The sequence below is a fragment of the Hetaerina americana genome, unplaced genomic scaffold, assembly GCF_022747635.1.
Source record: "Hetaerina americana unplaced genomic scaffold, ioHetAmer1.1.p SCAF_7, whole genome shotgun sequence".
Classification (NCBI taxonomy): Eukaryota; Metazoa; Arthropoda; class Insecta; order Odonata; family Calopterygidae; genus Hetaerina; species Hetaerina americana.
The window spans coordinates 87148-102169 of NW_027287316.1; the positions used below are offsets into that span (position 1 = coordinate 87148).

General features: G+C 37.7%; 1 protein-coding gene across 1 annotated transcript in view; it reads left to right on the top strand.

Annotated features, from left to right (window-relative positions):
• The window catches only part of LOC139696498 (pre-mRNA-splicing factor ATP-dependent RNA helicase PRP16-like), an 81273-nt gene extending 72145 nt beyond the window's left edge, over positions 1-9128 (top strand). Inside the window, exons 19-22 of the mRNA XM_071595286.1 lie at positions 1829-1989; positions 7821-7975; positions 8619-8836; positions 8928-9128. Coding sequence (XP_071451387.1) covers positions 1829-1989; positions 7821-7975; positions 8619-8836; positions 8928-9009 — 616 coding nt within the window. The 3' untranslated portion in view covers positions 9010-9128. The remainder of the gene's footprint in view (positions 1-1828; positions 1990-7820; positions 7976-8618; positions 8837-8927) is intronic.
• The last annotated feature ends 5894 nt before the right edge of the window (positions 9129-15022 follow it).

The following is a 15022-nucleotide window of genomic DNA, read 5'->3' on the forward strand; positions in this document are numbered from 1 at the left end:
AACTTTGCTAATGAAAAGCTGAAACAACAGGATGCTTATGTCAGATATGCATGTTTTTGGTGAGAAATAAAAGCATTTCATCAAAAGTGTTTATTTTCTTCCATGGAACAGTGAACATATGTCTAAGTAGATAGCTTATAATATCTAACTTTGCATTATAAAAATGAAGTCCTTCATCAGGTTATATTTTCAGTATTTCACATTATAATCTACAATTTATTATAATGGAGGAAGAATAATGGAGTTTTCCTATATTTAATAATTTTTATCTTTATTTTAATAGGAGTTAAAATGTAAAAATTTTTTAAAAGTTGTAAAGATAAATTTAGCATTTGCTTTAGGAGCTTTAAATAATCATGGAAATCTATTGTAATATGTTGAAATATTGAGGCGTTATAAGTGCATTAAATCTTCTAAATTGTTTTTTCATGTGAGATCCGTCAGGAAACTATCCAGCCTTGCATTATTTTAAGAAAAATACCCGAAACTAAAACAATTAGGAGGCTTTGGTGTTTCCCTATAAAAGTACGTACTTTGCCCTTGGGAGACCTCACTCACCCTCATCCCAGCGTCTCTTCATAACAATCGGCCAAGTCCTTTCTGTTGGAATGGCCATCATCAGCTGCCTCGTCCGCGCTTTCTCCTTTATCTCGCCAACCGACTGTTATGAAGACTGGGCTTTTGCTGAAGGGTCATAGCTATAGACCGATGACTCATCTCCAGTTGTCACCTTTTTCAGAAAACCTGAGTCATCGTTAGCGCCTTGGAGCAAGTCTCTTGCAACTGCACCACGAAATTCTCGACTTTGACGAGATAAAGGAGGATGTGATGGGGCAGCTGGCCATTCTGATAGGAAGGGCTTTGCTGATAGTTTTGAAAAGTGGAAGACAGATGCTGGGATAAGTGTGTGAGGCCTGATTGTTTCAGGGAGGTCATTTTTCTCAAAATATTGCAAGGCTGGATCCATATGGACGGACCTCATATGCTGGCTACATAAATGATAGTTACTTTCACGATATTATGGAAGTTAAATCAGCTGGCAATCATGCATGAAATAAGCTGAGCTACTTTCATAACAATTTCAATTTGACCGCATTGTTGTATTAACTGGTGTTGTTAGTGATTTACAGCGTGGGGTGTTGGGAGTGTGTGGGATAATTCAAGGATTGATGAGTCACCCGTGCTGGAAAGCTTTGAATCAAAGATTCTATTTTTTCTTGGAAAACTAGAAAATTCAGTGAAATTGACAACCACCATAACTGTCTTTGGCTGTTTAATCATAACTGATTGCACTGAAAAATAAAAAGCATTGTAAGACAAAGTGAAAACTGCCATGGACACCTGTGTGTGGGCTGTTAGCGGCTAGTGCAGAGCAGCTTTTTATTACAAACATCTTCACTTTCATTACTTTGATAAACCATTCTATCTTTGATATTTCATTTACTCATGATTAGTTAAAATTAGAATATTATCTTTGTTTGAATCTTCGCTTACTCGATTCTCTGTTAAGTTGGAACCCACTCGGATGCTCATCTTAGTTGTATGACTATCACCTGCGTTGTTCCAATGTGTTTTTTACCTGTTTATTTGAGTCATCCTAGGCATGAACTGTACATTTGATGGGTATAATATTCTGATATAGGCATCATAACAGTGCTACCTCGCTGTATACATTTCCTAATTTTTTAGGCAGGGCTCCTTTTTAAAAATCAGGAAATACTTAGAGCTTTCAGATGATTGGCATTGTGGCAATACCGTTTTTGCAGTTGCTCTTGTACTATTATTTGTATGTATGCTAATAATTATTTTTTCCTCCCCCCTTCAATAGTTATTCCTCTGCATGGTGTAATGAGCATTTCATCCACATCAAAGCTATGAGGAAAGTTCGAGAAGTAAGGCAACAGCTGAAGGATATTCTTGTTCAGCAAAAAGTGGAAGTGTCCTCTTGTGGGACTGATTGGGACATTATCAGAAAATGTATTTGTTCAGGTTAGCTTGCTTTCTTTTACAGAAAGGTTTTTATTGTGATATTTTTTCCAAGTAGCACCAGTCTAAATGTAGCAAATCTTTTTTAAATGACATTCCTCCATAATTCACGGAGTATAACCCCCTAGTGCTCACCTTCTCTTCGATAACAGAGCCCAATTTCAGCAGAGTGAACGGTCGGAACCACTGTGTTTAGTTAAATGTTGTTTGTTTTCTCTGTTCTAGCATTATTTACCATATTTTCATTTGCCTTCTTTGTAGTCCTGATGGATTATAAGGATGGCTAATAATTCATGCATAAACCTGAAAATCAGATCATTATGATTGGAAATTTTAAATGTCACTTGGTTTTAACCAAACAAAAAGGCACTGCATGCAAAATTCCTGGTTGATATTCATTTGGGTGTGCATTTCCGTGATGATGCTACATGAAATCACTATATTTATTGTAAAAGATGTCTTAGAATAATAAGATGCAGAAAGAAGTGGCTTTTCTGTGTAAAGAGTTAGGATGTACGTGCATTATGTCACTGTCGTATCAAAAAGTTGATTCCAACTTTAACTCATATAGTCATAGTACACGATACAATGTTAGCGCAATACCTTTGACCAGGTGTTTATGTGAGTTCAGTAATGCATTGTAAGCTGCATGAGGGGAGCAGGATGGTGAATAACATCCCGACTTCCCACTCAGGGGGTCCGGGTTTGAATCCCAGAGGCGGCAGATCTGTTTCAATGCTATTCTGATCTCTACTTGAGGTGCTTTGTGGAGAGCACTTTGAGTGAGTGTGCTGTCTGTTGGATGGGATGTCTGGCTGTGGACTCTTTCATTAAGAGTGGGATAATGCTGATGCAGGATTTCCCTCCACCCTTCCTCCTCCCCCATCCATTCACCCCTAACGGCGCGAATGACCTCAGCTGTCGGTCCCTTCCCCTAATTTCTAATACTTAACCACACGACAATTTTGAACATGTTAATCGATCTTGATGGAACTGATACAGCTGTCAAGGGCTTACTCAGTGGCCTGCTGCTTAATATGTGTGTTGTCTTGGATTGAGATACACAGCTTCCCAGTTATGCCACAGAGTTTAAGGGTGGGGGAAGAAGGGGGAAGGATGTTACAATGCAGCCATGCTATAATCACGTTCCTATAGTTTTAGTCATTAAACTGTTAATCATTAGTTTTCTATAATTTTTGGAATGGTTTTAATGTGCAACAGTTCAGAGACCTGTACCATAAATTCCTATGCAGTGGAAACATAACTTTGCAGAAAATGAAGTTGATAAATTGACAAAGCAATTAATTTTCCCATGTGAAATGTGTATAGCCATGACCTGGCCTCCAAAATCATTCCTAACTAATTTCAATCATATCTTACTAAACACTCTCACAAGCAATCTCAATTTAAATGCCACCACTAAACTATGCCACTTCCTTAGAGTTGGCAGCTCTGGAAATTTAATGGATGGCTAAAATAAAAGTAGCTTGGATATGTTATTTACTTTAAATAATTAATTATTGTTTAGTAAAATGTCAGGATTAATACTGTGGCATTTCTAGTGAATACTCGACTTTAATATATTTCCATGTGTGGACATGGGGCCGTCAACTGTTGGATGTGATGGTATTGTGTATGAACATGAGTGCTTTATTTTCTTAAATGCACTTCCCCTGCCCCACCAAAACTTCTTTGAATCAGATGAGAAATTAATTTGCAATCAGCCATCCTTTTAATTTGCTCAGTTCTCTGTGGGGAGGGGTTTTGCGTTATTGGATTTTAAAAAAAATGCATCAGATACTTACTGGACCCCCATGACCACATGGGACGAACTCTGGGTTCCTGCTTTATCTAAAAACACACGAGCACCCTTGGCTTCCGGATTTCGTTTGGAGCGGATCGGAGATGTCCACAGAATTCAGTCACAGTGTTCAGTTGAACATTGCAGATTCGACACATTTGCAAGATCGAAGAAATCTTCACTTATAGTTTCTAAGGCATTAGAACATTGTTTTATGCTGTCACGATTTGATGATTTTGCACTGTTAATCGAATGAGACAAATTGAAATGAGCAAAATTCTTGGAATATGTATGCATGCTTGTATCCATTAATCAAAGCCTGTCACTACGACAAGGGTGAGGGGAAAATTTCTCAGCCTGACAATGATAGACTGCAATTTTCAGTTTAAATATGATCATATTTCTCTACAATTCTCCCTTGACTTCAACACACTTTGACCAGCATTTCTCCAACATCAGTGGTCCTTCTCAGGAGTGAGAGTCTGAAAGGCTTCAAAAATGTCCATCTATGGCCATCTCAACTTCTTCATTGGAGGAGAACGCTTCCCAGAAATACGTTCCTTCAAATACAAGAACAGAGGGAAGTCTGAAGGAGGCAATAAAACAGGAGAAATGCCGGAGCAAATCTTACCCAAAATCCCATGGTTTTCCCATCGCCAACAAACCTTTGTGAGCAGGGCATTGCGTGCTGGGTGAATGATGATTTTTTTCCCCTTCCACCCAGGCCTCTTCCTGCGAATTTCGACCTTCAACTGGTCAAGAAGGTTGGAGGGTTGCTATTCATATCCTGAGCCTTGACAACACCAAGTGCTCTTGGCACCATATAAGTGTCCATGTGACAGTTTGACCCTTTAAACGCTAACTTTCTTCTGAACATTTTGTCATTTAATCATAACTTGTGTTGTTTAAAGTTACTCAAAAATTTTGTCTCAGTGAAAAAATGGAGTTATCTCGTGAAGACTTTGGTGCAGAGATTTTTTATGACTTTCGACGTAGATTATCAAGACAGGAGTGCATCAATCAACTTACTTCCACTTTTGGCGATGAAGCCCCATCCAATGCGACTGTGAAACGCTGGTGTAAAAAATTCCATCCTGGCTGCCGTTCGCTCAGCAACGAAAGTCCTGAAGGTCGTCCAAAAATGACTCTGAGCCAGAACTAGTGAAGGAAGATCGTCATGTGACTTATCGTGAGATTGAGGATTGCATTCTTGGGGATTAGTATGACGAGCATCAATAAGATAATGCTTGAACATTTAGCTGTGAAAAATATTTATTCGCGATGGATCTCGCATAATTTGACAGCTCAAAAAATGCTCGTGTCAATTGCTGCAAAGAAATGCTCAACAAATTCAATCGGGGTGCATCAAAAGTTGTGTATAACGTCTACAGGGGTGACGAATATTGGATATATGCGTATGAGCCCAAAACAAAGCCGAAATCCACTGTACGGGGCTTCCAAGACGAGCCAAATCTGTCAAAAGTGATTCTTGCACAAAGCACATCGAAGCAAATGATCGCCCGTTTCTTCGGAATAACTGGACATGCGGAAATCGTACCGTTAGAGCAACGTAGAACCGTGAATTCTGAATGGTACACGAGCATTTGTTGGCCAGAAGTGCTTCTTGAAGTACAGAAAAAGAAGCGGCAACGAAGGATCATTCTTCATCATGACAATGCAAGCTCTCACAGATCTGCTGGCTGAAGCAAGTGCTTATTTGACTGGCAGAAACACCGAATTGATGGGTCATCCTCCATACGGCCCTGATTTAGCACCAAGTGACTTCTTTTTATTCCTGTATATCAAGAAAAAATAGTATTGCCAACTTTGTTTGGTGCATGAAGAAGCCATTGATGAATCAAAAAACCACGTTTTGGAGGTACCTAAATTGGAGTGGAAAAAGTGTTACGAAAATTGGCCCGAGCTCATGCAAAAAAGTATTGATTATCATGGAGAATACTTCGCAAAACAATAAAGCCATATTCAACAATAAATTACTGTCTTTTAATTATTAGGATGAAAATATAGATAGCAACCCTTGGATTCCGCTCTAATTTTTCTCCCTGTTTCAAGGTAATCAATGAACAGGATCTCTTTGGCTTCCTAAAACACACTGGCCATAACCTTTGCGGCAGTTACGATTGGCTTTCTTTGGTGCCGAACCACCGGCTTCCACCCACTCCTTCGACCGATGGTTCATTTGTGGTGCGTAGTGGTGGTCCCATCCATGATGAAAAATCGCCGCATTAAATCGATCAGTTCCCTCTTGAATCGTCCTAACATTGCGGCGAAAATCATTTGCGCATTTGCTTGTGATCGGCATCCAGCAAATGCAGTACTCACCTTGGGTATAGCTTCCCTATTTATTTGTGCAAGATGTTTGCAATGTTTCTTGTGATCGACATCCCCACGGCCTCGGCTATTTCAATCACCTTCACTTGCCTCTCGTCCATCGCGCTCTTGTGCACCGTTTCGATGGTCTCCAGTGTGGTTGTGGTTTTTGGCCATCCTTGACACGTGGGTCATCGTCGAGGGAAATGCAACCACATTCAAAGTCAGCTGCCCACCTTCTAACAGTTGATTTGATTGAAGAAGCAGAATCCCTGTGCACTTTTGTCAACTTGGGATGAATTTCCTCATGGGGTTGATCCATCCAAAACGAAGCATTTCCTGACCGCACCATATTCAAGTTTTTCCATTTAAGCGGAAAACACGAAAGACATCCACTGCAACAATAGGTGTAAACAAACTACTCGAGAGAACAAGGTGGAAGTTGTCGTACGAACTAATGACACGGGCACCCAGGCAGGAATGATGATGAATTGATTGGAACGCCATATCTGTGCCAGGCCGAGAACTTTTCACCTTGCCCTCGTACCTACCTGTGCATATAATTGAGCAGAATCTGTTTTGTTGTCTAGACATATTTTTTTCTTCTGAACTTGCCCGCAGAAGTAGTTCTTAGAACCCCCACTCATTCCTCTCTTGCAAATGTTGGCATTTGAATTGGGGGATTAGCTGTCAGTCAGGATGGCATTTTAACAATAATTTCACATCCAGGTGTATCATACATATGGCCAGTGTTATAAATTACTGTGTTGTAACTGAGGGGTGATGCGCTCTCGTGTTGAATAGCATTTTTAGTATTTGGGTTTAAAGAATCAACAAACTCTTTGCAATAGTAATGTGAGCATTAGTGTGTATTAGTATTTAATGTAGTTTGTTTTAATGGGTTGTACGTTTTTCACTGGTTATTTTTATTTCCATGGAAATCGCAAAGGGACCCAAAAGATAAAGTGCTGTCAGTGCACCGTAATTTTTAATGGTCTTCATAATATTATATCTTGTTAGTTTTTAACAATATAAAAATGATAATCCTCTGTTTCCATCGCATCTACAATTTGATTAATTTCATTTCCTTCACTATGAATACTTCTTTGAACTAGTGGACTGCTCATTTTCTTTGTCAGGAATTTTTTGGATTACATTTTATTTTCAGCCATTACCTTGAGACGTTGATGGCAGACATTGAATGATGTGGGGCAGGAGACTGAGATTTCTTATTATGAGTACAGTTTTATTAGTTTATAATTTAATAAGTCGATGGTGGGTAATTTATATTTGTTTTGTGATGCTCAATTCTTTCCCTAGATGATAACAGAAATGTAAACTTACTTTTGAGATGAGTTTACAATTTCAAAGGTTGTGTAATTCCAATTGTCATTATTTTTCTAATAATCCTTGTAAAATCACAAAACTCCGTGAAATTGGAGCGTCTGTCATGGAATCGAAATAAAATTTCAGCTAACGGGTGAGTGATTTCCTTTGATATGATTTTGATTAATTGTTTTCCTGTTTGATGCTATATGTCAGCCAGCCAAGGCAGCGCAAGGGCATGAGTATTGGTGGTTCATCCCTCGGGGAGCCTGATTACCAGCCAGGGTTTATTTAGGACCCCTAGGGTGAACAGGCCACCAGAGTTGTGTGGCAAATGATTGCATTGTAATACATGGCCTTAAATTTATCTCCACAGCTTACTTCCATCAAGCAGCCCGTTTAAAAGGCATTGGCGAATATGTTAATTGTAGAACCGGAATGCCTTGCCATTTGCACCCTACGTCTGCATTATTTGGAATGGGATTCACTCCTGATTATGTTGTTTACCATGAGCTCATCATGACTGCTAAGGTAATTCATCACTTTCATTTTGGAACATTTGAAAAACAAATTTATTTGAGCATAGTCGTTGCATTTTTTTTGAGAAAGCATGTGCTGCAAGAATTTGTGTAATATTAATGAAGAATTACAATGCATTGAATAGACAAATTATATGTATTAGCTGTGACTTTAGTTTGTCTTCTGTTCCATTTTGTATAATTAGAATGTGGCATGTGGTAACTAGGATGTTGCATCCCAGTTACTGATTTATAACTTATTTTTTTATGATTGAAGTAAGCCTTGAATTTATGGGTTGGGACTCCCATAATTAATAATTTCCTTTATTTATTGAGTTTTTTGAGAAATATTCATGACTTAAAATCAATGTAACCTGTTAAAGTAATTCTTTTTAGCAAATGGGGCTGACGTTATTTCATGCCCTTCCTCTCATATTCATTCTTATGACATTTTGTGTGTACAATGATTTTGTAGATTCCAATCATAAATGTCTGGATCTATAATATTTACACATAAATGTATACCTGCTTCATCTTTTATTGTATTCATAACTAATCATTTTTGTATTTAAAGGTAACCTTTGTTTGTGTGAATGATTTTAATTTTATTAATCAATGCTGAATATTCTCTATTGATGGTATTGTTTCAATTACAGGAATACATGCAATGTGTGACAGCTGTCGATGGACATTGGTTGGCTGAGCTGGGGCCAATGTTTTTCTCTGTGAAAGAAACTGGGAGATCTGGAAGGGACAAAAGACGCCAAGCCTTGGAGCATTTGCAGGAAATGGAGAGTCAAATGAAGGTGGCCCAGCAAGAGCTGCAATCTCGAAGAGAGGAGAAGGAAAGACTCGGGCAAGCGAGTATTCGAAGGTTAGTTGACTGGATATTATGTGTGGAATTCAATCTAAGTGATGATGCTGTAGTCTTATTCAGTTGATAACATTTTCTTGTTTCATCTCAGGGTTGAAATAGTTACTCCAGGAATGCGAGATCCTGAAGCATCGACTACACCTCGGCGGACACCGGCCCGTCTGGGACTATGAATTTTGAGTGTAAATCCAGCATTTTTTGTACATTTCCTGACTGGGCAAAACCAAATTGTATTAATCATGTCATATTTCGTCAACTATTTAAAAATAAAGTATTTTTATTTCATTGGTAATTTTTTTTTCAATTAATGCCTATTAAGTTAGAATTCAATTTCATTAGTTAAAATATCAACCTTACTGACATATAATAGAAGAAAGTAAACAATATCTTGATTAATATTTTGGTAGAAGAGCTAAATTAGCCCTCTCAGCTCTGCCAGCCAATAATAAGGCTTTTGCTCCTAGGGCTAGCTAAAAGTGCCGATGGCTGTTGTATTGACTCTTGCACACACATTAATCAAAATTATAATATCTAATCAATAATTTAACTTTTTCAAATATAACTTAGGCACTGCATGAAAGAGGAAATTTTTATGCAATATTTATTATATCTTTATGTTTATTTTTATCAACTTAATTGCTTTCATAAAGGGTATAACGTATGATTTTTTTCATGCTGTAAGTCCCAACCCAATAAGATGGCAAAATATGATATTTATGCACTTGAAATCATTTATTTCTCTTAAAATCCATGGTTTTGATCAATAATTATGGCTAATTTTAAGTTTGACAGATACTGCTATTTGATATGAAGGAGGATTCCTTGCAAGGTGTTTTGATGCAAAATAAGTTTCTCTATACTAGCACTTTGTCCCCTCCGGCAGTCGAATTTGTAAAGATCTGGGTCCAGCAGGTGCACTCCTTCCACTTCAATTTATTTTCTGAATATCATGCCCCTATCCTATATTTATTTTTTCTGTGGTTTTTAAAAAAAGGTATGGTAGGTAATGAAATGAAATTTTTGTAGTTGATAATCAACGTAGAATAGTGAAATGAAAAGTTATTATTATGTCATATTGTAAAGTATCTAGTTAAATGATTTTTTTTCATGAAGACATTTTTTTTAACTACAACTAATAATAATAATCTTAAATTTAACAAAAAAGAAAATTACATATATGTCATTGAAATATCTATACATTAGGTTAAAAATTGGGAAATATTTATATTTAAAGTAAGACAACATAATTATATAATAGATTTGAATACATAATATTATATGCATATATATAATTAATAATGAGAGAAAGTATGATACTTCTCAAAACACTCTGGCAAATGTGGAGGTACCTGGCACTTCCAAATTGTCTCACTTCCGACATTATTTTTGAAGTATGCACGGCATCTTTTTGTTGGATGTTGTTTCTTTGCTGTTGATGGGATATGTTTAGGGAAATGAGCCCAATTTTTAGCTTGTATCGGACTGGTATGTCACCATGTGAAGGTCATCCAGGAACATTGTAATTTGGCAGAGTGACCTTTGCCAATAACAACTCGGCAACATCCAAAAGAAAACTAGTTATTCTTTTCTTCTTTTTTTTTTACTTTCGAGTATAAAGTGTAAGAATTAAACAGTGCATTATCAAAAATATAGAAGAACATTTTTTTATATCCTTTCATGAACTTTCTCATCAACGGGAAGCATGCCAGCCCATCGTCTTGTTTGTCCACTCCTCCCATTCCTCAATTATAATCAATCACACAAGCTGGTTTTGAAACAATATCTTCACTACCATCTCTCCAACTCTTCTTTTCAATGCTCTCATCGTCACTTTCACGTACACTATTTATAATTCTTTTATTCATTGAAGGGTAGTTCACACCACACTATATATATAAAAAAACGTGGACAAAAACCGAAACGACAACCTGTGACAAACTCTGTCTGACCACATGAATGATCGCATTCAAACTAAGGTTATTGTGAAGGAACTGTGTAGACACCACAAGAAATGCTGAGAAGATGACTCATCGTGTAATAGTGACACCCTTTTCGAGAAGGCCAACTCTGTACAAACTGTAGTAGAAACTTGCTAGTCGAAACTTGCAACTCTGTAGTAGAAACTTGATACTTTTATGTGAATACGAAAATGAAAGAAAATAATACTACGGATGGATGGCTAAACTAACAGTTTGTCAAAGATTCCAAATTGTAGCTTAGTTTCACCAATAGTGTTGCCAAAAGTATACTGATGAAAAACTATTTTTAAATTTTTGTGTTACAATAGAATTTATCCTTTGAATTCGTAACATGTATGGAAGAGAACTCAATTGATTCATTTCTACATATCATGGCGACCAAGGAAATAGATCCTGAGCAAGTGCGATTTAAAATCTGCTTACGAACCCTCTTCCCAAAGAAACATCAAGAAAACAGCTATCGCTACTCGTAGAAAATCATTTTATTACTTCCAATGCATCATATTTCATGAAATATGAGTTCTTTATGTAAATTAGTGATGTTTTAACATATTTAAACTTTCAAAATAATTATATTGTTCCTCTAAATAATGCTAAAATCATGAATATCTGATGACGAGCTACACTTGTCATTGGGTGATTTGGCATCGGAAGTTGGTGACGAGCTAGACTCATCATTTTAGCGCAAGGGGTTAATGGAATAGAGAAGGCATGGAATGCAATATCAGCAGTCTCTTCCATGATATGGGACTATGGGAGGGAATTGAATTAGGTCATGAGGGAGAGATTTTTTTGGGAAGAAGTATGAGGGCAACCATGGCTGTTCTGGCTGGGGAAGATCTCAAATTGGTTCTTGGCAGTTCTCTTCTGCTTTTGAGTCCAGGAATTTCTGAGAGGCACAGTCTGAATCTTCATAGTTTTTGCTGTATTGTCAATTGGTCTCCTAAAGTGGAAACAATATTTACCGTGGAGGAAAACCTAGATGAAGGGTATGATTACCTGCTCAGTGAGCAAATACGCCTTGTACTCGGTGGTGGTCACTTAAATGAAGATTGTGTTATTCCTTGAAGCAAATCTGTTTTTATCAAAATTATAAGTTATAGCAGAATTTTTTTGGCATAGAATGTCTTTTTTAGTGCCGAGCAAATTATGGCAAGCAGATCTCAAAGATATTATTGTGCAATATGAGTTTAATTAGAGTGCTAGGCTACTGACGGAAGGGCCCTGGTCCAATTCCTAGTGGTGCCTCTGAATACCTTCGGCTTTAAACAAACTGTGTGATATTTTGGGAAACAGGTTTTATTGAGAGACCACAGGTGGCACATGGAATGAGAAACTATCATCCATACCCGACTGTGTGTCACATGCCATATGGTATGAGTTGGGCCCTACCCTTGCATTTCAGACCAACTTTCAGGTTGATTACAGTGGTAGTAGAATGAGTTATTTTTATACATTACTTTTAATAATGTGGATTGAGTGATGATGGAACTTGGATGTAGCTTATTATTAAGCACCTTAAATTAATTCTACTGCTACTTTCATGACTGACGGGAAGGATGACACTCATAATGCCATCCTTTAACATCCTGCTTTATTCTCTTCAATAATAGTCTGCCTTGGGTGCTATGCTTTGAAATAGTTTCGATCGTCTATCACAATATTGGTAAAAAAATTACATAAAATTTACACCTGATGATGTATGTAATGACTCGTGATAAGCATCAGTAGATGAGAATTTTGAGGCAGTAGCTACAAATTGGCGAAGATACAGCCATATAATCTTGTGCAGTTAAGATTCCTAATAAATTACCATCAAAAGCAGGTGTAAATGTTACCGGTGTATTTTAGTCATTCATGGTGATGATAAATAGTGTCAAACATATGATTATTGATATCATAATTACATTGAAAATACTTAAAAAATATTAGTCTTAATATTGAAGAGAAGTTGGCTGTAAATCTCTGTGAAATGTTTTATGGAAAAGGTATGTCTTCATTGAGTGCACTGCGGTAAAAAAATCTGAATATTGGAAAAAAAGTTGTAAATCTGTATGGAATGCATTGTTGGACAGATTAATGGCTTGGATTGAGCGCCCTATGGTTAAAGGTGAAAAGGGACACTTTCCATTCTAAATCGCCATGTAATGAATCCATCATGTAATGTTATTCCCTTCGAAGTCAAACTTGCAGGGTGCGTTCCAAAAGTAATGCAACTGAATTTCCGCGCCTCTCCTATTGGTCGGAGTGAAATCGAACCACTTGGAGTAGGTGCGGAGGGGGGACGCTAAGGTTTACCGCGAAACCGGTCTAAATGATCTCCAAGTTGTGGAAGAGAGCAGGGCGTCAGTTATTGTAAACCTCTGCGCGCTGACCGTATCACAAAACACAAACTGAGCGGAAATTTCAAGTGAACTTTTGAAACGCATTGAATATGAACCTGATTATTTGGACAACGTCATCACTGTCGATGAAATTTGGGTTTTGAATACGACCCAGAAACAAAATGCCAAAGCCTTTAATGGCACACCGACCAGTCCACCAAGCCCAAAAAGGCAAAAATGAGTAAAGCAATAGTGAAAACAATGTTCATTGCCTTTTTCGACAGTAAATGAGTGGTCCATAAAGAGTTTGTCCCTCGAGGACAAAGAGTTAACGCTGCCTACTTCATGGATGTGCTGGAAAGACTCCAAAAAAGGGTCATCAGGACGAGAAAAGACATCTCCGCTACCTGGCAACTCCATCATGACTACGCACCTTAAAAATGTTTCATCTACAGAAGAGATTCAATCATCCGTGAGGAAGATCTTGTGACAGGTCCCCGAAGATGTCTTCCAGGGCGCGTATCCATCATGGCAGAGTCGCTGGGAAAAATGTGTTGAGGCTCAAGGACAGTACTTTGAAGAATTTTAAGTGTTTGCGCAAATCTGTACGATATATTATTTCATAATTATTACATTACCTTTGGAACGCACCACTTTTCCAATCCTCGAAACACTTATGTAACTCGATCTTTGGGATAGCTTCTAGCTCTCTCAGTAATGCGTTTTTAATTTAATCTGTATTAGTAAAACGACGGCCATTTAAGGCTCTCTTTATTTTTGGCTACAGAAAAAGTCACACTATGGGGCCATGTATATCGGATATAGATTTATCATATGATCAATCACCACGGCGCTGTTTTTGGCCAAAAATTCGCGAACAAGCAGGGAAGTAAAGCGAAGAGGCATTATTGTGGTGGTGCAAAAGTCATGGATTGATTCGCTACAAAAATCGGGCGCTTTTTCGTATTGCTTTTCGCAAACGGCGTTCAACTTGTATTTAGTACTCTTAATTGATCGTTTGACTTTGTGGCAAGAACTGATTGTACACCATGCGAAATCACAAAATCCCTGTTACTTTTTGAGCACACATAGTACAATGGGGTTGCACGTCATTTATTAGGAAATTACTATAAAGACTACACATTTATAGAGTCCAGAATGTTGGTTCTTAGGTTTCTAGGCGTTATCAGTAGAGTATCTCCTCATTTATCGAGTCTTTTCCGCGAACATTGACATTGTTTACAGCAGTTCCGCTCTGGTTGGAAAACCTATTGAACCGTTGTCGACAATTGTCAGCGTACGCGGTGTATACCTTAGAAATGGAGAGAAATAGTACAGAATGCAATTTCAATACCAATCAATGTTCTCTTTCTTTGACAGATGGGATATGCAAATGTTTCAGCTCTATGCCAAAATTGCCAGTTGTAATTGCTCTCTCATATCACCAGAGTTAGCGTAAAGAGTAATGAAATAAAGTTCGAAAAATGTTGGTGCAATTTTGTTCCATTCATGCATTTGCTTTTTATGTAAGGCTTGTTATTTGGGTGACTCTCGTTTCCCTGTTTAACTCTCCTCTGGCTTCCTAAGCAGCATTGAACGACAACTGGATGTTGTGCCGATATTGTCCCTTCTTCTGACTCCAACGCACATAGTACTCTGACGATACTTTTCGTGCAGTTTACCGCAATTACACTAAAAAAGAAACAGGATAGTTTTTTTCAAATCTTGTAGCTATTTGACTTTCAGTGAAAAAGTTAATACTGAAATAAAAGCACGGACCCGTCATTTTGTTATTCAAACTTAGTGCGTTTTTTCCGCGGGACCACTGTCAGCTGTTTAGTAGAGGTCGCTCCGCTTGTCATTCGCAATATGGCCGCCTTCAC